This window comes from Nematocida parisii, assembly GCF_000250985.1.
Source record: "Nematocida parisii ERTm1 unplaced genomic scaffold supercont1.2, whole genome shotgun sequence".
Lineage (NCBI taxonomy): Eukaryota > Fungi > Microsporidia > Nematocida > Nematocida parisii.
In genome coordinates this window covers 469,420-495,997 of record NW_013524647.1, presented here as the reverse complement: position 1 = coordinate 495,997, position 26,578 = coordinate 469,420, and the positions used below count along the sequence as shown (strand labels likewise).

Genomic DNA, 26,578 nt, shown 5'->3' with positions numbered 1-26,578 from the left:
TCTGAAGGTAGATCTAATTTAGGTAATCCTTTATTCGATTGCATTGTGCAGGGATTAAAATATTTCCTTAAATATAGAAATCCTAAAACTAGATATACTAATGAAACATGGCGATAATCCAACAATAACAGATAAGAATGGGATAGAATACTCAAATATAAGTAGATTAGGATTCATTTATGACGATATTTATTCATTATATTTACTTACAAGAGCATATAAGTGGAGTAATGCTGATTTTGTTTATTTCATAAAAGATTCAATTTATAATTCTATTTATGTTGAAGATAATGAACATTCTTTAAATCGTTATATTCATGATTTATATAATACAGTATATATGATGTCTATATGTCATCATTATATATCTGATATTAAATTATATAAAAATGAGAATATAGAAAAAATTAAAAAGTACTTAAATGAGCTAATGAGTGAAGAAAGACAAATATTCAATATTAATAATGAAATTAAAAAATCAAAACTATATTTCGGGTTATTCGGGGATTAATGGGTTTAATACTGATAATTTCAAGAATAATGTAATTAATAATTATTTAAGTCAATAGAATCAGATATTTTAGGCACTAATGGTCATAAAAACAATAATTATACACGTATAACTACATTACTAATTATTATAATATTTATGGTTGTTTCTATGATTATTCTTTGTATAATATTATTATATCCTAATGAAGCAAAGAAGATTATGAATAAATAAAATTATACATATACATATACTACTATTATACTAGTACTCTATAATATTAACTTGTTATACCCCACTAGGGGCAAAACAATCGGTATATGGAGCATCGGAGACATTTATGTTGTACTCACTACAATAAACTGGTTTCCATTAAAGAAGCATTTACTAACCATCTGGTTTATATCGGGTTATATCTTATATTAATAAACGGAATTTCTTCTAAAAATTAGTTAGATAAAATATATTTTATTAGTTATTTATGTTCTAATGCTTGTATAAATATCATTTAATGAAAGACATAAATAATATTTTATTTAAAATTGTGGTGACACCACCACTCAGACGGATCGCCCTCAGGGCTCACGTCTGCGCGCCAGCTCGTGTGGTGATCTTGCCAAAGCAAAGGCCGGGATCTCTGAATCAGTATATCAACTTCCGACTATTTAACCGGAGATCTTCCCCTAAAAATTGGAGGAAGACTCAGGGAAGCATCGACGGCTTAACTTCAGCGCTGGGTCTAACACAACTGCACCCGAGGCTCCGTGTCCGCGCAGGCTTGGGCCGCTTCCTAAAGGCAATAAAGAGCTCTCCCCTTTCACTCTCTTCTCTCTCTTGGCTACGTAGCAGGGCGGCGGTGTCGTTATTCCTTGTGAGTACGTTAAAAATAAATCATGTATAGTTCATTTTTAATACATTCAATTATTTCAAAAATATTATTACTATATGTGTATATAACAGCAGCAATACACATTATTAATAAAATAGTATATAATATAGAAGTAATGTATTCACCAATGCATCTATTTGACTGCTTTTTCTTATAAATAATATATAATAACAAGCATAACCCATAAAAAGTAGCTAATAAATATCCGTATACTATTATATTTGATATAATAGTATAATCTTCAACTAATCTTAAGATTAAAGAAACTGTCCATATAATAACTGAATAAATAGTATATCCAGATGCCATAGTGAATAAGCCTAAGAATATACTACTTATTATATGTTTGGCAATATTTTTAGATTTTCTAAGTATCCAATGTACTGGCTCTATTAATCCCATAACAATATAACTACCAGAAACAATCTGGAGTAGTGTATAAAGGAAATTGCCACTTAATACATATTCATGAAGTAATGGATGTATATTTGTGGGTATTAAATTACTTAATGCATGGGCTGATTTTTCTTCAATTATATGGAATGATTTAAGTGATATTAAGTATAATATAACCATTAATATACTACCAAGATAAACTAAATTATATGCATTAGAATATTTAGTAGGAGGTATGGCTAACCATTTTTTTTCAATTTCTTCATGGCTATCATCACCATTAATAACAAAAGTCCTTATGCAATTATGAATATTGCATTTATCATTTTTGTGTGATGCATTCTCGTTATTCGGGTATAGACCAATAAATATTACTTTTATATAATTGTATAAATAGATAAAATCTATCTCTATATTTTTAATTTCTAATTCAACCAGTTCTCCCATATGTAAATAACTTATAAAAATTTAATTATATTTATAAGTGAATAATTTTGATTAATTAATAAGTCTATTTTTAAAAGAATAGCAGTTTATTTATATATGGGACACTTAACTGAATGTTCTAATAGTGCCGTACATTCGCCCCTTATACTTTATTAGATTGTTTCTCAATGACAATGTCAATACAGAGTTATTATAGCACGGTATGGGCGGTACACATTATTGTATACTAAGATTAATATTAGTATCGTAATACATGAGTTATCTGAATGTTCACATAAACATAACAGTGCCAATTAAATCAGAAATAGTTGTTGGCACAACATATTAAACATAAATTAAATTGATCATACGATCTATAAATACGTATTCAAAATTCAATAAACATTAAAGTATCTTAATGACTTTCTCTAAGAAATCAACTCTCATAATACAGTCTATGTACATGTACTAGGTCCTAGTCACTGAATAGTTAAGTAACATATTCATTTATGTGGGGTTAAACAACTTCCCAAGACATAATAAATAATATTATACCATATTATACTACTATACTTATACACAATGTGCTATTAGTTACATATCTACTATTACTACTATTACTTATACAATACATATCTACTATTACTACTATTTATATACATGTATACTGCTTCTATTACTACTACTATAAATATTATATTATTAATTATATACTGTATACTACGTATAATATACTTATACTGTATAATCTATTTTTTTTATTTTACTTGCTTACTTTTATTTGTTCTGTTGGTATTATTATACTGTACTATTAAGATATTAAGATAAAATGTTATTAACTCTTATTGAGGGATATGCATATGAATGAATCTCTCACCCAGAGTAATATTTATGTACTTCATTGGAACGTAGTCAATTAGATAACTAATTTCTTATACTAATGAAGACTAACATAAGTTAGATTTACCCAAGAATAAAAAAATTAATTAATTTATAGTAATAAGAAAATATAAAGTAACTGTTTTTAAATTATATTGTTAAAAATAACTGTTTATTAAACGTAACAGTTATTTAACTTTAAAACACCAAAAAATATCACTAACTTTCATTTTAGTAAATTTAAACGTGTTCTTACTAATTGTATCATTAACACCTTTTTTGTTCTGTATTATCGTATATGCCATATCCATAAATATTTCTTCAATATTCTCTCCACTCTTTGCACTTGTCCCATACCAGGGAACCTTTAATTCCTCAGAAATTTCTTTTATTTTTTTAATTGTTGATATTTCAGTTGTCTCAAATTCCTTTCCTTTTAATAAATCCTTTTTGTTCCCCAAAAGGAAGACCGGTACATTCTCATTAACTTTCTCTTTTATCTCATTTATCCACTTACTAAGAGAAGCAAATGACCCTTCTGATGTTAAATCAAATGTTAAAAATATCCCATCTGATCCCCTATAATAACTCCTTGTTATTGAAAAGAACCTCTCCTGCCCTGCTGTGTCCCATATTTGTAATTCAATTTCTTTCCCATTAATATTTATATTCTTAGACCTAAAATCAATTCCTATGGTTGTAGAGAATGTCTTCTCAAATTTATCTTCAATAAATCTCTGAAGGATTGAAGTCTTCCCCACATTGCTCTCACCAATTATTAGCAGCTTTAGCTGTAAACATTCATTTTTCATTTTTTTTTATTGGAAATGTAAATTACTACTGCTTGTAAATGTAAAATAATTTCTAAGTGAAGGGTTTAGTAGGGTTTTGACAGTTTTACCGTTTTTAGCATCAATTATAAATATTTGCTGGTCAGATATTGAAAATATGTACCTCCCGGAATTTGAGAAGAAACATTCCTTAATCCTAGAATTAGATAATTTTCACAGAAGAGAATTCACTCTGTAAATTATCTAACCGTGTATGATATATTGTCCCTGTAACTGACCCTACCACTACTCTTTTCTGTAGAATATCCGTGGATACAGCTGAAAGTTCTTCAGGATATGATAGTTCTAATAGAATAGATCCATCCCGTACTCTCCCTATAATTAACGTATTCTTTGATATTGTAAAGTATCTTAAGTATCTGAAAACATTCCCAAACACAGAAGATTCTCCAATTAAGTGCTTTTTCCTGTAAATAAACTCTTTTTTAGCAATACTGTATAATGAAATTATTCCCTTCTCAAAATTAATGAATAAATACGTATTACATAATGTAGCATATATACTGGATACTTTATCAATCCCTAGATCTATCTCAGAGTGTATTATACCATTATTATCATATATAAGTATTTTATTACATGTACATATAATAATGTACAGCGTAGTGAATATAACTATAGATTCATTGTTTAATGCGTATGTACTCTCTGAAGGATTCTCATTATACTGTTTACTATTATCTGTATTAATTATTGGATATAAAATATTTGTTCTTTCCTTATTAAGAAATACGCCATACTCACCTAAATAAGAAGACGTACTTAAAATACTAAACCAAATAATTGTACTTCTATTGGTGATAATCCCATAATAAAAATGAGAATTCCTTTCTACCTTAAAAATATTACTAATACTACTTTCCTTTTTTGGTAATTTACAGTTAATAACCGTTAAATACTGATTCCTTTTTAAAGTATCAGAATTTTCATAATCAAATGAAATAACTGTCGTATTAATACGCCTACACTCCATATAAAAATAAAAAAAATATTTATTACACAATAAGTATTAAGTTATAAAAACATACATTATATACTACACATACTATAATAAGTATAAGTATTTATTACACAATAAGTATTAAGTTATAAAAACATACATTATATACTACACATACTATAATAAGTATAAGTATTTATTACACAATAAGTATTAAGTTATATACTACACAGTATATACTACACATACTATAATAAGTATAATATACTACACATACTACAATAAGTATTAATAATATATAACTTATTATATATTGTGCAGTATATAAATATTTTTTTAATAAATTATTTATTACACAATGACTAATAATAATACAGAATATAGTACACATACTGCACTAAATAATGTTAATACAGAATATAGTACATATACTACACTAAATAATATACTTACTAATAATGTAAGTAACGTATTATACGATAATAAATCTAATTCTATTAATTATACCGTTAATAGAACTGAATTTAACTGTATCCCTACTATTAGTCACAGAATTGACGGCAGGAGCACTAATGAAGAACGGGTTATAAATATTACCATGGGAAATGAATCATTATTAATAAGAAAATATTTAGAGACAAAATATAGTAAGCTATACTCAACAAGTATTATTATTTATAAGACAATAGACATAAAGAAATCATCACCAGATAAATCAAGACTTAATACACTATGTGTAAATTGTAATGATAAAAATATTCAAACTGAAATAGATAAAATTTTTAACAATTCAAAAATATTCCCTGATAAACTGTCATTACTTAATACACAATGTGTAATAAGTATTAAGCTAGATATAATTATAATATTAGATAAAGGCGGCTTGTTGGAAATTATCACAGAAGGCATTTTTAGGGCACTTGCAGATATAAATATACAATTAAAGTACAAGACAGAACTTATTACTAAATCAGTAATAAATTATGTACAATTTTATCCAGTAACTGTATCTTGTGCTGTACTGAAGGGAGAGGCAATTTATGACCCATCTGAAGAAGAATTATTAGAGGCAAGTGATCGTATGGTAATAACGTATAACAAGAACATAGAATATACAGATGTAATATACTGGATGTTTAGTGGGTCAATACCATATAATAACTTAAAGAGGATGATTTATGATACATTGTGTGTTAAATAATAAATAGTACACAATACATAATAAGTAATAAATAAATAATAAATATAATATATTACACAATACATAATAAGTAATAAATAAATAATAAGTTATAAGTTATAATATATTACATAATACATAATAAGTAATAAATAATAAGTAATAAGTAATAGCAAGTTATAAGTAAATAATATATTACACAATACATAATAAGTAATAGCAATTTATAGAAAACAGTTGTTAATACACATTGTATAATAAGTAATAAGTTATAGAAAGTAATAAGTTATAATATATTACACAATACATAATAAGTAATAAGTAATAGCAAGTTATAATGATATATTACATATTGCATAATAAGTAATAATGATATATTACATATTGTATAATCTGAAGGTAAGTCTAATTTAGGTAAGCCTTTATTTAATTGCATTGTGTAGGGTGTGGTGATACCACCACTCAGACGTGAGCTCAGAGGGCAATCCGTCTGCGCGCCATCTTGCGTGATGATCCCGCCAAAGCAAAGGTCTGGATCTCTGAATCAGTATATCAACTTCCGATTATTTAACTGGAGATCTTCCCCTAAAAATTAGGAGAACTTGGAGAAGCATCGACAGCTTAACTTCAGTGCCAGGCCTAACACAACTGCGCCGGGGACTTAGTGTTTGTGCTGGCTTAGGCCTCTTCCTAAAGATAATAAAAAACTCTCACAGTTCACTCTTTTCACTCTCTTGGCTACGTAGCAGGGTGGTGGCTTGACTCGTTGTATTACGTCACAGTGGTTAAAATATTTCCTTAAATATTATTATTAAACAGTATTATTTATAGAATTTATAATAATTTCTGGTAAAAATAAAAGTATAAATATTTATTTTTTAATGACCCCTGCAATGTCAAGGAGCATAATTGGCAAAAGGATAAATATTGAAAGTATTCCAAAGACATTTACAATCTTTGATATTGTTAATGCTCTGAAGGGTACAGGTGAAATGTAAGTTATGTGATTATAATTATTGGTTCGTGTTTCTGAACATGATGAAAATGTGAGTATGATATCTAACCTAAGTCTTGCAGTAAAAATATATATAAAAACCAGTCCGCCAGAGAGTACGACATGTACAGCAGCAGTTGAATACTCCTCTGAAGAATGTGCCAAGGCAGTTGCATCTTCTAATGTAACTATTCTAGGTCAGTCCTTTCCCGTGCAATGGGCAGCAAGTGAAACAAGAACACAGACACAGAAACCAAAGCCGTATGATAATGACTGTGAGCGTAAGATGTTCTTGGGAAACTTGCCTGGGGATGTGACCGAAGAAAACCTTTCTGGCCTTATTGATAAATTGCTTCCGGTGAGCGTGTGTGTTAAGAGTAGCGCAGATAATGACAGAAAGTACGCATTCTTGGAGTTTAAGAGTTCTTCTGATCGAAACATTGCACTGGGCCTAATTGAAAGAGTAAAACAGGAAGGTGCTCTGGGAGAGGAGGTGACTGCTTCCCCAGCATATCCCTACATTCATGGAAGGTCAAAGAAATGGAAAGTGAAGAAGAATTCCCATGATAAAAATGCATCTGTTAAGTCCGACCAGATTTAGTTGTGAGTAAATAAATGTATATTATATTACAACAGAAATTGCTTATTTAACCATTTATATATACTGTTATAATTTGTCCTTTATTTGTTTATGACTGTTTTATGTGCCAATTGGACATATTATGCATAATCCGTATAAGTTTAATAACCCAAATTATAGAATATTTTTTTAAATAAACAGTTACCTTATTAAGGCTAAAACGTTTATATACTAAAAAAATTAAATTAAATTAATGAATAATCCAGACACAAGCACACGCATAAGCACAAGCGATAGAAACAGTTCAAGAAATAATAGTGATAATTCAGAAGTAAGTAGACCAATACAGTCAGTTGAACAATCAGATAATACACAACAGAATGCCCATACGGAAAGTATATTCGGGTACACTGTTCCTACAGCAATTAGAAATGAATGCGAGGATATTAAACTTGAAGAGGACTTTAAAGTAGTTATGAAGATTGACCATGATGCAGTTTATACTGAGTTATGCAAGTATGCAAATGAGTTTAACAGTGCTCGTAAAAAAAAGCCATCTAAGAACAAACTAAAGAATGCGTATAAGAAAATACTGCGTAAGAACATAAAGTATGACGTATGCGGAATAAATGATGCAGCATATAAAAATCTAATTATAGAAATGACATCTCTATTATTAGACAACTGCATAGAGAATTGCACTTCTGAAAAAAAGACATTTATGGTGAAGATTAATAAAAACTATGGAAAGTCAGAAACTGATGAAGTTCAGAAGGAAATATTGGTATCTAATGAAACATTACTAGACCAGATGAAATTTGTATTACTGAGAGTTAACCAATGGTATACTTATATGTTATCACATCCGAATATTAAAAGACATGACTACTTTACATATGCATCAATGTTAATAAATGAAAGGATATTCACTAGCTCTAAGCTAAAAACAATGCTGAATGGTATTATGAAAACATTTGAAGCTCATGAAAGTGCATATCCTGAACTAAACCCAGAAGAAATTGATTTGTTTGAGAAGAGGGAAGATGGTATTACACATCTTGATTATGCACTTGCTTTACTAATGAAATACCGGTGGGAAATAGCTACTTATTATGATGAAGACAGAGCAGGGAAGAAAGACTTTATTCTTTCTGAGTATGAAGAGAATATATTACGAAAGTTATACATAGATAGAAAATTAGTCAGTAAAGTGCTTAATTCTATAAGAGAAATAACAAAAGATTATGAACAGTATGTTGATTACTCTTCACTCATATCAAATTATTCAGTTATAGACGAAAGAGTGCCTATAATTAAAGATCCATTAGCATTCAATTACAACTATAAGACAATTGATATTCATATGGGTAAAGGCTTAGAAAAATATGCTGGTCTGCCTTCTCCTGTAATCAGAGATTATATTATACGCCGAGTAGACCTCTATAAAAACCTTGTGTTTAATCTTTTGAGCCCAAAGGAAAATAAATCTAATACTGGAAGATTAATGAGGCTCTCTCGAAGTGCCTCTATAAAAAAGAGATTTACTCGTGCAGTAGTGGGAGTACTCGCAACCGGCGCTGGATTCTTTATAGCAAGTTCCCTTCATTATAGATACGGAAGAAACACTATAATAGAGAATTCAGAGAATGGTGGTAATACTGAGCCTACCAGCAGTAATAACTAGGGAGATGTGATGGACAATAAGTCTAACAGCCATTAGGCATACGCTTCTTGGGATTAATAAAAATTAATTGGACTTAAATTTTTTATGTATTTTAATAGAAAACAGTTTATTATTATGGTTTAAGAGGATTAATAAATTGGATGGTTGGTGTGTGCCACGCACTTATCTATTATACTTCTTATGCTGTTACTTATGTATCTAAGGCAGCCATAACAGGTTAATTATATTGACTGCTGCTACAACAAAGATACTTATATATGTGATGCAGGTACATAGAATCCAATTACTTACACGCATGGATGTTTGATTTAATGTGGTAATGGACATACAACCGATTTACTTCGTGATGCCAACATTTGCTAACCCTATGGATTTCTAGTGGTTTCTAGCCCATTCTTAGTGCCAGTTTGTGTGATTCGCAATTATCTTCTAAATTTAATTGTATTCTTTTTCTTGTAGTTATTTCATTCTTTGCACTTATTATGAGTATCATCTCCCCATCTTATGATATCAAGAATATGAACTGCTTGAGTCCCTATGCACTCTCAGTATGTGCTAATATTCTGGTCCTAGTGCATACTACTAGTAGACATATGCACACTCGTCGCATTATGTGATTAATAGTCTGTATATTAATCAGTTAGTTTTGTTTATATGTTTGTCTATACATAGTTATTACTTAATCATAGCATATACTATCCTTAGTATACAACATATACTACTCCATATTACTAGTAATCCCTATTTATACTTGAATATTTGATTGGACTTATAATAAATACTCTACATTTCATACTATTTATGAGTATACTATGCTTATCCATTATATAAATTGGATTTTTAATGATTCTCTCTGTTAATTATTCTTTCTTCTATGAGTTACTTTTAATATGGAATACTTTTAATTTTTAATTGTCATTATTTATATTATACTTATTACATAAAAGTGAACACTTTACAATAAATAATAAGAAAGGAATATAAAAATAATTTATTCTTTATACTCCTTTATAGTAATTATTTTTATCATTGAAGATGAGTACTACACATAAAGAACAAGAAAATATGAATGAAGGAGTATTACAGGGGTGTAGTATTATAGAGCAAGAACCAATATTATATAACAACAGATTGAAAAATTCACAAGTTAAATGTACTAGAGATGAATGCATTACTATTTTAGAGGGAGATAATTCATTTCAAATAAAAGAATGGTGGAGAAGTAATAGGGATCATATAGCAGTTGTAGCTGTAGTAATTTGTGTTTTAGTCTGTTTAATCATGTTTGCTGTTGTGGGTTGGAATATGAAGATCAGCAGTGATGAACCGGGAAGTGGTCATTTGGCTAGGACCCTGACCAGAAACAGGACCTTGGTCATGTCAGAGGCCAGCACAAGCATACATGAATAAGCGGATTTTTATTGTAAAATATGCGATTTTTGAGTAATAAAGGATGAACTATTTATTATATATGAAAGTGAAACTGACTTATAAGGCTCTTTGCCGTGCTCATAGAGAGGCACCGTCGCCGCCCGGATAACATAGTCCAAGATAGATAACGATATCCTTGAGAGATGCTCTTTATTATGGTTATTAGAATATTGGGATGTGCGCGGACGCAGAGTTCTTGAGGCGCTATTGGCGCTGAGCCTTTTAGTAAATGTTTCCTTTAATTTTTCCATTGTTTCTCCCATGTTTGTCTAGGCTTCTCCCATGTTTGTCTAGGCGTGTGCTACTTATATAGTCCAAAGTTGATCCATGATTCTTAGATCCCGGCATTTTGCTGAGGCGGGATCACCGCGCGTGTAGGCGGATCGGCCTCGGGCATGTGCGCTTAAGTGGTGGTGTTACCATAAGTATATATTATTATAGTAATGGTATTAGAAAATATAATTTATATTTTTATAATCCTTTCATTTTTATATTTAAATAGAATTATGTACATATTTTATTTTAATAGTAAATAGAAATAATTAGTAATAGATAAATATACTTAATAGTATAAACAGATAATGATAATAAAATATGTACAATAAATTACTTATAAATTATGTATAACTCAGACTATTTATTACGATATAATAATACTGCTATTTAATAAATAATATGTGTAAATTATAGTTTAATAGATCTGATGATGGCTCTTTTCTTTTGTGAATGTATTTGGTATGATAGTATAATAAATGAAGAGGATTTCTCTGAAAAGATTATATCAACCGGTTCATCGTACTCTGTTAAAACAGAATATTCTTTAATAAGAACGCCATCAACAGAATACAATGCGAGATTTCTTCTGTTAATAATCATTGCAAAGCATTTTATACTGTTAATTATACCATTGCACATGGATATAATGGGATATTCAGATATTTTCTGTTCTTTAACTACTTCCCAGTCACTGGTATTCTCATAGTCTTTCTTAAATATTTTTAGAATACCACTCTGTGTTACAGCGCCCATATAAGAGACAGAATCTTCTATTATAGAAACATCCCATATACAAGAGTCCATTTTAAATATATTCTCTATTTCCCACTTAATGCCACATACATCATCTTCCCACCTATTATATATAACAATTTCATTTGAGTACCCAACAGAAATTAAACTATTCTCGTGCCATATAACACTTTTTACATCACTCTCACTGTACTCAATAATCTCTTCAATCTCCCATTCACCATCAGAATTCATTAACCACACCCAAATACTTCCCTGTCTTGTACTAAATGCAAGTCTGCCGCACTCATTAAATGAAATACTTTTTATTTCACTCTCATCGCCTTCTAGCCTGTCAATTAAGTCTCCTGTCTGAGTATTTATTATATCACATACACCATTAAAATAACCCACTCCAATTAAATCCGAATCTTTCATAAACTCCCCTCTTCTGATAATATTATTCTCGTCAATATTTCCTATGCCCAAAATATCACCAGAATTATTCTCATGCACTGAATACTCTTCACATTTTGTATTTTTTGGTCTCCCATCACAGTACTTTTTTTCTTCATTATTTTCTTGTTTTTCATTAAATAGTGTTATTTTTAGTCTATTTCCTGTGTCAGTTCTTGTTTCTATTTTTTTCAGTATTCTTAAACTCACTAAGTCATACAGGAATAAAGTACTCTCCATGCACAAACACAAAACCTCTTTATTATGACAGAGTGACCAGCCTATTCCTCCGCTTACAACCTTCTCTACCACATTGCCAGAAATATAACCCATGCGTATATTTTGCATTTTTATTTTGTGTGGTGTTAATGCTAAGAGATACAGTAAGCTACGATGAAATTGAGAAAGAAATAGAAAAAATGCAATCATCAAATGCTAAGATAAGAGAAGAGAGTATCAACAGTTTATATAGAATATCCAAAGAAATTGGCGAAGGGTATACAGTACAGTATTTAATACCATTTGTAAAAACAATTCTGGATACAAATGAAGAGTCAAAGGCGCCTGTCATTACACAGCTGGAGAAAATATCAAAAGAGGTTCTTTTAGAGGTAAAACCACTGTATTGCCTATATAAAGAAATATTCTTAACGAGAGATAACAAAATAAGAGAAATAGCCACTAATTCTCTTATAAGCAATGTTTTACTAGGAAGAGAAAGTGAATTAAGCCAAGAGATATACGAAGCACAAGAATTTATATGCAGGCTAGGAGAGAGTAAATTTGTAATGCACAGAATATCTGCAATTTCTTTACTTAGTAGGTTCTTGCTAGATATTCCCAGGAGCAGTGAGCCTAAAAGGCTAAAAGGTCTTTTTGAAGCACTGTTAAAGGATGCTCTGCCTATTATTAGAAGAAAGTGTCTCTCATCAAGTGAAATAATGCTTTATTTATACAGCGAGCCAGAAATCAAGCAGATAGTAGAAACAGCCCTACAAGATGCAGACGATACAGTAAGAAGTTTCTTTATTCACCCCCTGCTTTTGCTGGATAAGACAGAGACAAATTCACATTTTAGCAAAGAAGTGTTTAAGATGGCATCGGTGGATAACAGCTGGAAAGTAAGAAGCAGCTCTACAAAGATTATTAAAGATGTAATAGTTTATGTGGATGATCCAGAAATCACCAGAAGATACAGCAGCACACCTTCCAGAAGTATAAACACACAATCTCAAGAGAGCCATAAAATTAGTGGATTTTCTGAACTGAATGACAGGCATACTCCAGCCACAGAAGAACCAATTGGGCAAATCTCTGAAGACAAACAGAATACACTGCTAGACTATATCGACAGGCTAGTGGATGACAGAGAGGATGAGGTAAGAAAGAGTATAATACAGAGAACACCCGAAATACTGTTAGAAGCACCAAAAACAAAAAACAAGATACTTTACATTATAGACAGAGCATCCTGCGACAAGTCACCAGATGTCCGTGAGATAGTCCCAAATATATTATCTATTATATCAGAAATAGTAACAAAAGAGGACATGGAATTATTTGTCTCTCCAATTATTAGAAGACTCCTCTCAGACGAAGACCATAATACAAAAATAGAGACTATCAGTAAGCTAAAGACACTCTATAAGAAGCTCGGTGCAGCAGCAATTACAGATGCACTGGCTCCAGTGATAAATGACTTAAAAAGTTCTAATTGGAGAACAAGAACTGCCGTGCTAAAAAGCATTTCTTCACTGAGCCGGCAGATGGATCAACAGTATTTCTATGAGTACCTTAAAGAGCCATTCTTTAAAATGTTCGTTGATTCAATCTGGCTGGTAAGAAAAGAGGCTGCATCTATACTCAGTGAAATAGCAATTAATTTTGGTGCTCCCTGGGTACACGGCGAGATGTTAAAGTCATTGGAATTTTTAAAGGAGAGTACGCACTATGCCCACAGAATATCTTATGCCACTGCACTGGGAAAGGTACTGCAAACACTGTGGCCACGTAAAGTACAGAAGTTGCTTGCTAAAAATCTGGTTGATCTGGCCACAGATGCAATCCCACAGGTACGCCTAACAGTGGCAAAAATGATCCGCTTGGGAATACTTGAAGAAAAAGAAAGTATTTTAAAAGAGCTGCAGAATGACAGTCACCCAGAGGTAGTAAATGCATCGCATATGTAATAGAATAAATATTCCATCTTTGTTTATGATCTGAGACTGTCCGTGTCGTATTTAATTATATTTATACAGTAATAATATGCAGTATAACCCGAATAAGTCATTATCACAGAGTGACTCAGAATAGAGCTTGGTTGAAATTTAATCTTTATTAAAGAGACTCAACTATGTTACCGGGAAGAGGAACAATTGTTGTATTGTAGTGCTTCTCGTATCTCTTGATCATTTCCATGTCATCTGATGAGACTAAGTTTATGGCTGTTCCTTTTCTACCGTATCTGCCTGCTCTACCAATTCTATGTATGTAATTCTCTATCTCTTTCTCATGGGGGACGTCAAAGTTTATTACCACACTAAGAGTTTGTACATCAACACCTCTTGCGAGCAGACCGGATGAAACAAGTGTTCTGCACTTTCCTTCTGCAAATCTCTTCATTACATCATTACGCACATCCTGTGGGAGTTCACTGTGGAATATTTCGCATTCAAATCCTCTCTCTATCATATTCTTCTGGATGTTAATGGCTCTTTCAACCTTATTACAGAATATAACTGACTGGGAAATTGATCCTCTATCATACAGATCACAGAGTACTTCAAACTTAGACATGTCAACGGTTGCACCTCTCTTGTCTCCTACATTGACGTAGTACTGTTTGATTCCTTTAAGTGTCTGGTCTTCATCCTTAAGCGAAATAATCACAGGCTCATTAAGTATCTGGGCAGTGATCTCCTGCTCCTCTTTACTCCATGTGGCAGAGAACAGGCCCACCTGTATCTGCTTGTTTGGTATTTTATTGTACAGCAGGTTAATGGACTCTAAGAATCCCTTTTTAAGCATTTCATCTGCCTCATCCAAAATGAACAACTTCACATGGTTTAAGTTCAACTGCTTCATCTCAATCAGATGCAGCAGTCTCCCTGGGGTACCTACAAGAATCTGTGGTCTTTTCTTTACCTTCTCAAGGGTTTCTGTGATTCTTACACCACCATACACGGCCTCAATGCATATGTTAGTAGATGATCCAAGATTCTGCAGGACAGAACATGTCTGAATGGCCAACTCTCTCGTGGTTTCCATAATAATTACTTGGAGTTCTTTCAACTTCTGGTCAACTGACTGTAATGAAGCAATTCCAAAGGCAGCTGTCTTCCCTGTACCACTCTGTGCCTGTGCTCTTAAGTCCCGGCCCTTCAGTAAAGGAACAATGGCAGTCATCTGAATGGGTGAAGGTTTCTCAAACCCAAGAGAGAATATCCCCTTAAGAATATCTTCACTAAGACCCATACTATCAAATGTCTCTGCTAAGTCTGCCTCTCCTCCCTTTTCATCCACTACAAGTACTCCGGCTATAAGACTGGAATTAGTCGTCTGCTCATCTGGTATCTCAAGTACTTCATCCATATTTATTTCTTCCTCATCCTGGTCATTTACACTTTGTGCATTCTGGGTGTTTTCTTGCTCCACTCTTTCCCCCTTCCCTTCAGAGTTATGTGTGGGTTCCCTTTCACTTTCTTCTTGTTTTTGTTTTGCTATCTCTGTAGATAGGTTTGTCTGCTCAGTGGCAAACATATTTTGCTGTCTTTTCTTTTGTTCTGTCATAAACTTACATGGGCAAATTTTTTCTATTTAAATAGATACACTCCCTTTCCTATTCTAACGGATTTATTAGTTATAACAGAAATATACAAGAACATATACATATAATAAGATACACCACATAATAAATAATCTATTACTTAGTATACTATGCATATAATATAATATTATTATACTATATATAATATATACTATTACTACTACTTATGTAATACTATGCTTATTATATAATATTAGTATATTACTATAATAATAGTATACTACTAATGCATATGCTATACCACTATGCTTATGTATACTACTATGCTTATTATACTACTATTACTATACTATTAGACCACTACTATACTATGCTTATTATACTACTACTTATGTATACTACTATTAGTATACTATTATACGACTGCCTATATATACTATTATACTACTATGCATATATTATTATACGACTGCCTATGTATACTATATACTATGCATATACTACTATGCTACTACTACTATATAATATATACTGTACTGTTACTTATGTAATACTACTACTACTTATGTATACTAATATTAGTATACTATTATACCACTGCTTATATATACCTATTACTATACTATATATACTATACTATTATACTATGCTTATTATACTACTATTAGACTACTTATATACTACTACTTATGTATACTATATATACTATGCTTATTATACTACTGCTTATGTATACCCATTACTGTACTACTACCTATTAGTATACTGCTACTACTACTTATATATACTATACTACTACTACCTATTAGTATACTGCTACTACTTATGTATACCCATTGCTGTACTAATAGGTATTATTTACCGTAATGAGTCATAAAAAAATGAAGGATCGTACGTATTCCTGTGCTCATACGGAATTTTCTCAATATCCTTCTGTAATTCCTTATTATTACTTATAAAATCATACTCTTCATCTGGTATAATTATCCCTTTAGTTAATGACTTCTGATTACTCTCTTTACAACTTGTACTGCACTCATTTCTCATATTAAATAGTCTCTTCGCATGGTCCTTATTCCTTACTTCATGCCTTGGGTTTATAATAACCCTATCACCAGTAGTAATAGATACCCAGTCATTACCCTCCTTTACACACTGGATATTCTCTATTTTAAACACAATATACTCATATACTTGCTCACTTACTTGTATTTTAACAGGGGATACTCTGTTCTCAGAACCAAATGATCGTGCTTTACATAATGTGACTGTATTCCTATTACTGTCATAATTTGATAATATTCCTGAGTACCTCACCCCAGACTTAGAAATAATTTCCATAACACGCCCAGTCCTCTTAATTACTTCAAACATAAAATATTTGTAAACATGTCACAGAATATACGAGAATTATCCAATGGGAGTATAATAAATACACAGGAGATAGTTCAGTCTATAATTCACATGAAGAGTACCAAGAATATTCCATTATTTATAGGTCACAGGGGAATGGGCATAAATCATGCACAGGGAGAGAATACAATAGGATCCATTAATACGTGTGGTACGTTTATGAGTATGGCAGAGATAGATGTACAATTAAGTAAGGACATGAAAGTATTTGTATACCATGATTTAGTACTTAATGGTATAAGTATAGACTGTATACACTCAGATATACTTATATCCTTAGGGATACCATTATTATCAGATGTATTATTAAGTACAACAGTAGATTTAAACATAGAGATTAAATATGAAGAACAATCGATACCTGTGGATGTATGGTGTAAATATATTACACAATGTGTAAAAAGTAATAGCAGAGACCGGTTCATTATTTATAGTTCATTTAACAAAAAGATTTGCGAAGAAATCAAAAAGACGCAGGATATATTATACTTAGTGGAAGAATTAACAGAACATTCTGTACAATATGTAATAAGTAATGATTATACCGGGATAGTCACAGAAGCAGATGAAGTACTTAATAATACTGTATTACTAAGCAAGATTAAGCAGACCAATTTATTAGTTATAACGTACGGTAAAGGCAACTCAGATTATAACAAGATAGATAAGCAGATAGAAATGGGTGTAAACGGGATTATAACGGATATAATAGAAGACGTATACAAGAAATATATTAAAATACCATAATATATTACACATAGTGTAAAATATACTAGTTAATACACATAGTACAATAAATTGTGTGTATATGATTAGTTAATACACATAGTACAATAAATTGTGTATAAAATAAGTTACTTATTAAAATATAAAACAATTTATTATTACCATAATATATTACACATAGTGTAAAATATACTAGTTAATACACATAGTACAATAAATTGTGTATAAAATAAGTTACTTATTAAAATATAAAACAGTTTATTATTACCATAATATATTACACATAGTGTAAAATATACTACTTATTACACATAGTACAATAAATTGTGTGTATATGATTAGTTATTAGTTATTGTGTAATATATTGTGTGTATATGATTAGTTATTACATATAGTATAAAATATACTACTTAATGCTTATTGTGTAATATATTTTGGGTTATAAATAATTTATTGTTTATTTATTAGTCATTATATAAAATATACTACTTATTACACATTACACATTACTTATTACACATAGTATAATAAATTATGTATATAAAATACATTACTTGTTACGTATAGTGCATTATATTATAATTATTTATTATACATTACATATTGCATATTATTTATTACACATAGTATAAAATATACTACTTATTATTTATTGTGTAATATATTATGCAATTTATTACTTATTGTGTAAATTCTTTTTGCTTCTCTTATAATTTTATTAATTTTATTTCTTTCTTTTTTTATTTTTTCTGTGCTCCCTTTTATTTCTATTCCTGGTTTATTGCCATGATTTATTACCCTATGCGTATAAAATACTTTATTTATAATACAATGACTAATAAATTCAGGAATTATTACACATTCTTCATTAAGTAGTGTATACTTTTCTGTTAAATATTTTTTTTTGTCTTCTTCTACTCTCATACACTTTTATTATTACTACTATTATAATATAATTTATAAATAATAGTACTTTAAATATAACAGAAGTATCACTCTCTTTGAATATCTTATTTATATTCTTATTTATATTTTTATATTTTTATTTTTATAATAAAATATTTTTTTGTAAATTTTATTCGTATTCTCTGCTATTGTAGACCATTTATACATTAAATGGACTCTTTTATGGGAAATGTCCTTGTTGTACTGGTTAATTATGGGTAAAGCATGAATTATCCCATTTAAAATGCCTTGTTTTGATGGGGTTACTAGTGTAATCATGTCCTTAGGGAGTACTTCAGATATTCCATCTACATTTGTACTTACAACGTATAAGCCACAGGCAGCTGCCTCTATTATAGATATACAGAATGCATCAGTTAGTGACGTATTTAAGAATAAGTTTGACTGGTTTAGTACTAAATTTATGACTGATGGGTGGATACCACCTAGAAACTTAACTTTATCTTTTAATTTGTACTTCTCCACGGTTTGTTCCAGTAATTCTTTCTTTTCACCGTCTCCTGCTATAATTAGTCTAATGAGTGGGTTGATCTTGAAGATACTTGGCAGGATATCTGAGAGGAGGACGGATCCTTTCCTTGTGGTTAGTCTGCTTACAACAGCAATAATTATTTCATTGTTTGTCCAGCCATTTGATTGTCTTATGTTTAATACTCGGGTTATGCCAGGATTGGTTTGAATTAGCTGTGTGTTAGTTATGGTTTTGGGCTTAAACTCTTCTGTTACTGCATTCGGGATGACTGTGATTCTATCTGGGTGTATGGATAGTCTGTCGGCTGTATTATATTTAGTGGCACCGGATACACAAATTATACCATCACTGGGCCTTATGCACAGTTGAAACATTGGCTGTGTAACTATTCCACCGAGTGATTCTACTGTAACTAATGAATGATTAGTAAAGCATGTGGGTATACCAAGAATTCTACTGTGAAGGATTCCTTCAATAGGAAGAGTACTGCACTGATGACCGTGCACTAAATCAATCTGTTCGTATAGGAGTATCTGAACAATTGGTATCGTACTGCATATGATTGTTGGGAAGATTGAACCACTGAATAATGAGAACAAGTTAAGATAGTACGTCTTAAACCCATCTACATAGCATATATTATTACCACCTGATGATGAATTAGTTATAATAATAATTGTATGGCCTAATTTAGACAGTTCTTTGCTTAGGTTTAGTATGTGATTCTCTACACCACCAAGACGAGGAGCAAAGAAATCGCTGATCATCGCAATCTTCATAAAAAACAAAAAATAGTTTATTAAATATAATAAATATTATTAGAACAAATTTAGTAATTATAAGTATATGTGTATTATATTACATTACTTATAATACTAACCATAATAATAAAAAGTATAAATTTAATTATAACTTATTGCTACATCTACTATAAATTATAGTACGAAATTCAGTATAATTCCACTTTTAAAATAAATTTAATTTTACTCCTATGCATAATAAGTTATAATTAAATTTATACTAATACTTTTAATACTATGCAGAATTAATTCTATTATTTTTTAGTTATTGTGCTATATATTGTATAGAGTGATCATAATTCGTATAATGTAAGTATATTATCTGTTTGTCTGCTTTTAATATACTTAATATTTGTGGTGGTATTGTTTATTTGTATATGGAAGTGGAGAGGTTAAAGAATGGAATATTCAAGACAACAGAAATCAAAGAACAGCACAGTTACACACATAAAAAGAGAAGAAGCACAGTAAAATTAGACGCCTTTATAATATTCCTGGTATCATTCCTTATTCGATCAATTAGGATAGAAAAAGCACCGTTTGTTATATGGGATGAAGCACATTTCGGTAAGTTCGCTAATTATTACTTAAACAGACAGTTCTTCTTTGACGTACACCCACCACTTGGTAAATTACTCACTGCACTCAGTGCATGGATCATGAACATAAACAAATCCTTCATTTTCGCAAGTGAGGACGTATACCCAGAAAGTGTAGATTATGTGGGTATGCGTATATTCCACTGCTTATTCGGATCAGCAGTCCCAGTGTGTGGATATATCATACTAAGAACACTCCTCATAAAAAGAGAAATAGCCGCATGCATCTCAGTCGGACTCATATTCGAGAATGCACTCGTGTGTACATCCAGATATATCTTATTAGACCCATTCTTACTCCTTTTCATATGCTTATCAGAAGTATTCCTGGCCAGACTCCTCATGCATAATAATAGGCTGGAATATATAAGTACAGATTTAGTCTGCCTGGGTATATCAATAGGATGTGCAATGAGTGTTAAATGGGTCGGGTTATTAACTGTAACCCACGTGGGCATATACGCCATATACATTCTACTACAGGACATATACAATAAAAGGGTTAAAGTACTCCTTATGTTCATAAGACTAGCAATTACACTTATCCTGGTACCAGTCACAGTGTACATGCTCTGCTTCTACATACACTTCAGTATACTGAATAAATCAGGACCAGGTGATGGTGAGATGAGCAGCAGGTTTCAGTTGTACTTATACAATAATGAAGTATTAAATAACGATAAGGTTGCCATGTACGGTAATAAAGTGACCATCCGTAATTATAAATTAGGCACCGGGTTATTACACTCACACATGAACAGGTACCCATCAGGTGGTCAGCAAGTGACCGTATACCCACATAAGGATAATAATAATATTTGGAGGATCTTAAAGGTGGGTGATAATGCAGAGAATGTTCATCCGTATGAAGATTTAGTATTCCACCATCCAGAGACTGACACGTACTTATCGGTGACTGATACTGACCACAGGACAATTCGGGATACTGAAATTATCCCTGGTGAGTATAACGTACTTGGGGCCAGTAAGAAAGTTATTTCCATGGCACAGGATGAGATGAACAATAGTATTTTATCGAATACTGTGTTTAAAATTGAGCCAATTAATACAGATACGGTAGAACCGTTAAATACGTTTTTTTATGTAAAAAATATTCAGTATAACTGTTATTTGTCCTATTCGGGAAATAAATTACCCAAATGGGGTTATCAACAAGGAGAAATAATTTGCACACCTGAAATAAAAAATGGATCTGTGTGGAATATTGAACTAAACCAGTCAGATACAACGGAAAAGTCAAATATTCCACCAAAGCAGATGAATATTATTGACTTTATAAGGAGCACAGTGGAATTGAACCTTTCCATGAACACTGCCAATAATGACTTAACAGATGATGGCAGTGACACAATGGGGACACTTCCAATCCAATGGTTATTCCCTAAGAAATGGCTTAAATTCAACAGGTGGGATGGGGTTGTGCCTAGGTTTGCCATGCTTGGTAATGTGGTTACGTGGTATACGGGGGTATTCAGTATATTTAGTGTTTTAGTCTATTTTATATACGGAATAAAAAAGACTCGAAAATCGGTTAGTAAGTATAATACAAAGAGGATGGGTCGGGTGTACATCTTACTTGGTGGGTGGTTATTCCATTATGTTCCATTCTTATTTGTTAAGAGGATTCTGTACTTACACCATTACTTACCTTGTTTATTCTTTAGTATACTCTCAATTGGGACGTTATTTGAAGGGAGGCCGTTTATTGCGTATGCTTATACTGGGTGTGTTATATCTTGTTTCTTGTACTTTTCATCGATAACGTATGGTTATACAGGGGAGATTGAGGACATGCCTGGGTATGAGTTATTACGTGAGAAATGGAATATTTACAAGGGGTAAGCTTATACGGATAATAATACTCTGAGACTTGAATTTATAGCACATTGTGTAAAATAATTCATAATTTTATAGTAAATGTAGAATATATTTTGAATTTTAAGCGTGCAGTATATTTTATCTTATGTGTAATATATTTTATCTTATGTGTAATATATTCTGTATGTATTTTTATTATTATTTATAATGCATTGTGTAATATATTCAAGTATTTTATAAAAAGTACACTTTTATAATTTACTTATTACACAATGTGCAATATATAAAAAACCACAGTAAAATTTTTCAATATAATAAAAATAAAATTGTAATAAATATCCCAGAAATAACCGAATACCCCGAATTTCCATACCTCCACTAAAGTAATCCCAAACTGTTGCACATTCCGGGTTATCTCAAATAATTCGGGTTATACACACATTATTTTATACACAATATGTAATAAATAATACTAACATCTCTTATTATATACACAAATACGTAATAAACTGCCATAATAACACTAATAATATATCATATACAATAATAATCAGTATAATAACCCGAATAACCCGATATAACCCGATTATTCCAATACGCCCACACAGCACACTCCAATTTTATCTGAATTTAATCATCCACAATAAAAAGCTTTTAATTTATGGCAAGCACAGAAGAGACAAAACATAAACAAGAGAAAGAAAAGCCACAAGAACCCGTAAAAGTACAGCAAATTAAAAGGACCCGATTAGAATATAAATTACCACAGCCAGGAGAAATAATTGGTGGTTATATTTTAAGCGAGAAGATTGGGCAGGGCAGTTTTGGGATCGTATTTGAGGGGCATGCCATACACAGCACAAAGAAAGTGGCAATAAAAATAGAAACGGTCTCAGATATAAAGCACTCTCAATTAGAGAACGAGTACATATTATATAAGAAACTCAGTGGTGTAGAAGGGTTCCCACAGATTGAGTCATTTGGTCAGTCTGAGTTATACAAGCACTTAGTCATGGAGTATTTAGGGATGAGCATTGAGGATATGCTAGCCATAAGGAACAGGATGTTCTGTGCTAAGACTATATTTATTATAACCAAAAGGATGATTAAGTTAATAAGGCACTTACACGAGATAGGGTATGTGCACAGGGACTTAAAACCAGACAATTTCTTGATAGGGAGGGATCCAAAGAAGATATACTTAATAGATTTAGGGATGGCAAAGAATTTCATAACGCATGGTCAGCATATTGCAACCAATAATGGCAAGAAATTAACAGGGACACCCAGATATGCGTCAGTTAATGCGCATGAAGGTAATGAATTAAGCCGTAAGGATGATTTAGAGTCAATTGGGTATATTATACTGTACTTATGCAAGGGCAAGTTACCGTGGCAGGGTTTGAAAGAGTCTAAAAAGGAGAAGTGCCGGATAATTGGTGAAATGAAGAAGAATATTTGTTTAGAGGAAGTGACCCGGGATGTCCCAGGAGGTGCACAGATAATTGAATATTTCAACTATCTGAGCACACTTACGTTTGATACGTTACCTGATTATGACTATCTTATGAGCATATTTGATGAGGCATTAAGTGAGCACGGGTTACTGGATGATGGCATATTTGAATGGGAGCATGTCTTTAAAGGGTACACAGAAGATGTATCTGATGATAGTTTAGAAGATGGAATAATAAAAAGGAAGAGTATATGGAGAAGAGTCCGTAAATTATTCTGTTGTGGATATTAATACAGTAACAGATAAGGATAAGTAAGGATAAGTAAGGATAAATAGGTATACAGTATATGTATAGTACTAGTAGGGTATTAGTATAGTACTAGTATACAGTGTATGTACTATTAGTATAAGTAGGGTATAAGTAGGGTATAAGTATACATAGTATATGAGTGTATGTATAGTATTAGTAGTATATGAGTGTATGTACTATGGTATATGTATATGTATATGTATAGTACTATGGTATATAATAAGTATATAGATGTGTGTACTACTAATAAGTATACTGTACTATTACTATACAAGTATACTGTACTATTACTATACAAGTATACTGTATGTATTAGTCTGGCTGTATAAGTATACTGTATATAGTATAAGTAGGATATGTACTATTAGTATACTGTATATATATGTATATTAGTACTACTAGTATATAAGTATAGTATAATAAGTACTAATAATGGTATACTGTATATTAGTATACTATTAGTCTTACTGTGTATGTGTACTACTAGTATACAAGTATACTATATTAGTCTGGCTGTATATTAGTATACTATTAGTCTTACTGTGTATGTGTACTATTAGTATACGTCTGTTAGTGTATAATATATCTTGTTGCTCTATTATAATAAATAATAAATAATTTAGGGTTATATCGGGTTATGCTGTTTATTACTTCCAGTGTATGTGAATGTGCTCCTTCTTGTCTTTTATAAGTAATGTATGCGCACCGAAGTAGTCACGCATTGCTTGTACCATATTACCAGATGAATTATTCGTTCTTAAACCGTCATAATAACTTAGTACAGAAATTAAACACGGAATGTGTACGCCCTGATTTATGCAGTACTTAATCATACGGCGTAGCACAGGGACACCTTCACCAGATATCTTTATGAACTCAGGTGAGTCAAATAGTAAATTACTACAGGACATATTAGAAAGGGTCTTTAAGAAGTCACTCCTTATAATGCACCCATTACCCCAAATACGGCATAATTTATCCAGTGAAATATTCCAGTTATGCTCATCTGAGATGGTTTTAATAAGGTTAAACCCCTGTACATAAGAAATGGCTCTGCACAGGATGAATGCCTTCCTTATATCATCATATGATAAGTCAGTTATACTATCAGGCACTGTACATGACGGTAGAATACTTGATAAGTGTACACGGTCACTCTTCTTACTTGATAATATCCTGGCATTAACTGCTTCAATTATAACGGGAGTTGGAGTGTTCTTATTAAGTGCCTCTAATGCAGTCCATTTACCAGTCCCTTTTTGTTCTGATATGTCTATGATTAAGTCTATTACGTGCTGGTTATCTTGTTGTTTTAATAAGATATCTATGATTGCATCGATTAAGAACCCGTTCGTGCCTGAATTACGCCACTCTTGGAATATTTCGGATATTTCCGGTGGGGACAGGTTTACCCTGTGCATCTGATAGAAATCAGCAAGTACTTGCATCTCTGCATACTCAATCCCATTATGAACGGTTTTAACAAGGTGACCACTCCCAGAACTGCCGATCCATTCACAGCAAGGCAGTCCATCCGTCTTTGCGGATATGCTCTGCAGTATACCTGAAATGAATGGCCATGCAGTATCATTACCACCCGGCATGATTGATGGACCGTACCGAGCACCTTCTTCACCACCGGATATACCGCACCCTACGAATAAGTACTTACCCAGTGATAGTGTATACCTACGCACTGTATCGTGATAATTGGAGTTACCCCCATCTATGATTATATCCTCAGGTGTAAGTAACCCTTCTAATGCAGTTAGTACGTCATCTACAGCACTGCCTGCTTTAATCATTAATAAAATGACTCTGTGTGGCTTTAAGCTGTTCACTAGCTCAGGGAGTGTACTGCACCCGATCGCATTCGGGTTATTCAGTTTATTAATGAAAGTAGTCGTCTTCTCTGTTGTTCTGTTATAAATACTTACCGTATGCCCATTACTAAGCATATTTTCAATGAGGTTCTCTCCCATGACACCCAGTCCCACTACGCCAATGTCCATGTAAGCACAAATATT

General features: G+C 31.6%; 19 protein-coding genes across 19 annotated transcripts; 10 read left to right on the top strand and 9 right to left on the bottom strand.

Moving 5' to 3' along the window:
* Nucleotides 1–100: 100 nt before the first annotated feature.
* NEPG_01015 (uncharacterized protein) lies at nucleotides 101–511 on the top strand (the record flags this gene model as incomplete). Its single annotated transcript, XM_013203389.1, has 1 exon — nucleotides 101–511. The coding sequence occupies one exon, from the start codon at nucleotides 101–103 to the stop codon at nucleotides 509–511; it is 411 nt and encodes a 136-aa protein (XP_013058843.1).
* Nucleotides 512–1,001: 490 nt separating this feature from the next.
* NEPG_01014 (uncharacterized protein) lies at nucleotides 1,002–1,395 on the top strand (the record flags this gene model as incomplete). Its single annotated transcript, XM_013203388.1, has 1 exon — nucleotides 1,002–1,395. One exon carries the CDS (start codon nucleotides 1,002–1,004, stop codon nucleotides 1,389–1,391), a length of 390 nt encoding a protein of 129 aa, XP_013058842.1. The 3' UTR covers nucleotides 1,392–1,395.
* NEPG_01013 (uncharacterized protein) lies at nucleotides 1,371–2,222 on the bottom strand (the record flags this gene model as incomplete). Its single annotated transcript, XM_013203387.1, has 1 exon — nucleotides 1,371–2,222. The coding sequence occupies one exon, from the start codon at nucleotides 2,220–2,222 to the stop codon at nucleotides 1,371–1,373; it is 852 nt and encodes a 283-aa protein (XP_013058841.1).
* Nucleotides 2,223–3,265: 1,043 nt separating this feature from the next.
* On the bottom strand, nucleotides 3,266–3,892 carry NEPG_01012 (small GTP binding protein RAB8; the record flags this gene model as incomplete). Its single annotated transcript, XM_013203386.1, has 1 exon — nucleotides 3,266–3,892. One exon carries the CDS (start codon nucleotides 3,890–3,892, stop codon nucleotides 3,269–3,271), a length of 624 nt encoding a protein of 207 aa, XP_013058840.1. The 3' UTR covers nucleotides 3,266–3,268.
* A 181-nt stretch (nucleotides 3,893–4,073) lies between these two features.
* NEPG_01011 (uncharacterized protein) lies at nucleotides 4,074–4,904 on the bottom strand (the record flags this gene model as incomplete). The annotated part of the gene is made up of 1 exon (XM_013203385.1): nucleotides 4,074–4,904. One exon carries the CDS (start codon nucleotides 4,902–4,904, stop codon nucleotides 4,074–4,076), a length of 831 nt encoding a protein of 276 aa, XP_013058839.1.
* A 325-nt stretch (nucleotides 4,905–5,229) lies between these two features.
* Nucleotides 5,230–6,072, top strand: NEPG_01010 (uncharacterized protein; the record flags this gene model as incomplete). The annotated part of the gene is made up of 1 exon (XM_013203384.1): nucleotides 5,230–6,072. One exon carries the CDS (start codon nucleotides 5,230–5,232, stop codon nucleotides 6,070–6,072), a length of 843 nt encoding a protein of 280 aa, XP_013058838.1.
* An 882-nt stretch (nucleotides 6,073–6,954) lies between these two features.
* Nucleotides 6,955–7,652, top strand: NEPG_01009 (uncharacterized protein). The gene has a single exon (XM_013203383.1). It carries the CDS (start codon nucleotides 7,104–7,106, stop codon nucleotides 7,644–7,646), a length of 543 nt encoding a protein of 180 aa, XP_013058837.1. The 5' UTR covers nucleotides 6,955–7,103; the 3' UTR covers nucleotides 7,647–7,652.
* A 226-nt stretch (nucleotides 7,653–7,878) lies between these two features.
* On the top strand, nucleotides 7,879–9,382 carry NEPG_01008 (uncharacterized protein; the record flags this gene model as incomplete). Its single annotated transcript, XM_013203382.1, has 1 exon — nucleotides 7,879–9,382. The coding sequence occupies one exon, from the start codon at nucleotides 7,879–7,881 to the stop codon at nucleotides 9,307–9,309; it is 1,431 nt and encodes a 476-aa protein (XP_013058836.1). The 3' UTR covers nucleotides 9,310–9,382.
* A 962-nt stretch (nucleotides 9,383–10,344) lies between these two features.
* On the top strand, nucleotides 10,345–10,765 carry NEPG_01007 (uncharacterized protein; the record flags this gene model as incomplete). Its single annotated transcript, XM_013203381.1, has 1 exon — nucleotides 10,345–10,765. One exon carries the CDS (start codon nucleotides 10,345–10,347, stop codon nucleotides 10,717–10,719), a length of 375 nt encoding a protein of 124 aa, XP_013058835.1. The 3' UTR covers nucleotides 10,720–10,765.
* A 659-nt stretch (nucleotides 10,766–11,424) lies between these two features.
* On the bottom strand, nucleotides 11,425–12,537 carry NEPG_01006 (uncharacterized protein; the record flags this gene model as incomplete). The annotated part of the gene is made up of 1 exon (XM_013203380.1): nucleotides 11,425–12,537. The coding sequence occupies one exon, from the start codon at nucleotides 12,535–12,537 to the stop codon at nucleotides 11,425–11,427; it is 1,113 nt and encodes a 370-aa protein (XP_013058834.1).
* A 35-nt stretch (nucleotides 12,538–12,572) lies between these two features.
* Nucleotides 12,573–14,408, top strand: NEPG_01005 (uncharacterized protein; the record flags this gene model as incomplete). The annotated part of the gene is made up of 1 exon (XM_013203379.1): nucleotides 12,573–14,408. The coding sequence occupies one exon, from the start codon at nucleotides 12,573–12,575 to the stop codon at nucleotides 14,391–14,393; it is 1,821 nt and encodes a 606-aa protein (XP_013058833.1). The 3' UTR covers nucleotides 14,394–14,408.
* Nucleotides 14,409–14,525: 117 nt separating this feature from the next.
* On the bottom strand, nucleotides 14,526–15,993 carry NEPG_01004 (uncharacterized protein; the record flags this gene model as incomplete). Its single annotated transcript, XM_013203378.1, has 1 exon — nucleotides 14,526–15,993. One exon carries the CDS (start codon nucleotides 15,991–15,993, stop codon nucleotides 14,542–14,544), a length of 1,452 nt encoding a protein of 483 aa, XP_013058832.1. The 3' UTR covers nucleotides 14,526–14,541.
* A 625-nt stretch (nucleotides 15,994–16,618) lies between these two features.
* On the bottom strand, nucleotides 16,619–17,344 carry NEPG_01003 (uncharacterized protein; the record flags this gene model as incomplete). Its single annotated transcript, XM_013203377.1, has 1 exon — nucleotides 16,619–17,344. The coding sequence occupies one exon, from the start codon at nucleotides 17,342–17,344 to the stop codon at nucleotides 16,829–16,831; it is 516 nt and encodes a 171-aa protein (XP_013058831.1). The 3' UTR covers nucleotides 16,619–16,828.
* Nucleotides 17,345–17,359: 15 nt separating this feature from the next.
* Nucleotides 17,360–18,130, top strand: NEPG_01002 (uncharacterized protein; the record flags this gene model as incomplete). The annotated part of the gene is made up of 1 exon (XM_013203376.1): nucleotides 17,360–18,130. One exon carries the CDS (start codon nucleotides 17,360–17,362, stop codon nucleotides 18,128–18,130), a length of 771 nt encoding a protein of 256 aa, XP_013058830.1.
* Nucleotides 18,131–18,754: 624 nt separating this feature from the next.
* On the bottom strand, nucleotides 18,755–19,044 carry NEPG_01001 (uncharacterized protein; the record flags this gene model as incomplete). The annotated part of the gene is made up of 1 exon (XM_013203375.1): nucleotides 18,755–19,044. Exon 1 carries the CDS (start codon nucleotides 19,031–19,033, stop codon nucleotides 18,755–18,757), a length of 279 nt encoding a protein of 92 aa, XP_013058829.1. The 5' UTR covers nucleotides 19,034–19,044.
* Nucleotides 19,045–19,135: 91 nt separating this feature from the next.
* NEPG_01000 (uncharacterized protein) lies at nucleotides 19,136–20,326 on the bottom strand (the record flags this gene model as incomplete). The annotated part of the gene is made up of 1 exon (XM_013203374.1): nucleotides 19,136–20,326. One exon carries the CDS (start codon nucleotides 20,324–20,326, stop codon nucleotides 19,136–19,138), a length of 1,191 nt encoding a protein of 396 aa, XP_013058828.1.
* Nucleotides 20,327–20,724: 398 nt separating this feature from the next.
* On the top strand, nucleotides 20,725–22,880 carry NEPG_00999 (uncharacterized protein; the record flags this gene model as incomplete). Its single annotated transcript, XM_013203373.1, has 1 exon — nucleotides 20,725–22,880. The coding sequence occupies one exon, from the start codon at nucleotides 20,725–20,727 to the stop codon at nucleotides 22,807–22,809; it is 2,085 nt and encodes a 694-aa protein (XP_013058827.1). The 3' UTR covers nucleotides 22,810–22,880.
* Nucleotides 22,881–23,446: 566 nt separating this feature from the next.
* Nucleotides 23,447–24,668, top strand: NEPG_00998 (CK1/CK1 protein kinase; the record flags this gene model as incomplete). Its single annotated transcript, XM_013203372.1, has 1 exon — nucleotides 23,447–24,668. The coding sequence occupies one exon, from the start codon at nucleotides 23,447–23,449 to the stop codon at nucleotides 24,530–24,532; it is 1,086 nt and encodes a 361-aa protein (XP_013058826.1). The 3' UTR covers nucleotides 24,533–24,668.
* A 512-nt stretch (nucleotides 24,669–25,180) lies between these two features.
* Nucleotides 25,181–26,563, bottom strand: NEPG_00997 (6-phosphogluconate dehydrogenase; the record flags this gene model as incomplete). The annotated part of the gene is made up of 1 exon (XM_013203371.1): nucleotides 25,181–26,563. The coding sequence occupies one exon, from the start codon at nucleotides 26,561–26,563 to the stop codon at nucleotides 25,199–25,201; it is 1,365 nt and encodes a 454-aa protein (XP_013058825.1). The 3' UTR covers nucleotides 25,181–25,198.
* Nucleotides 26,564–26,578: the final 15 nt, after the last annotated feature.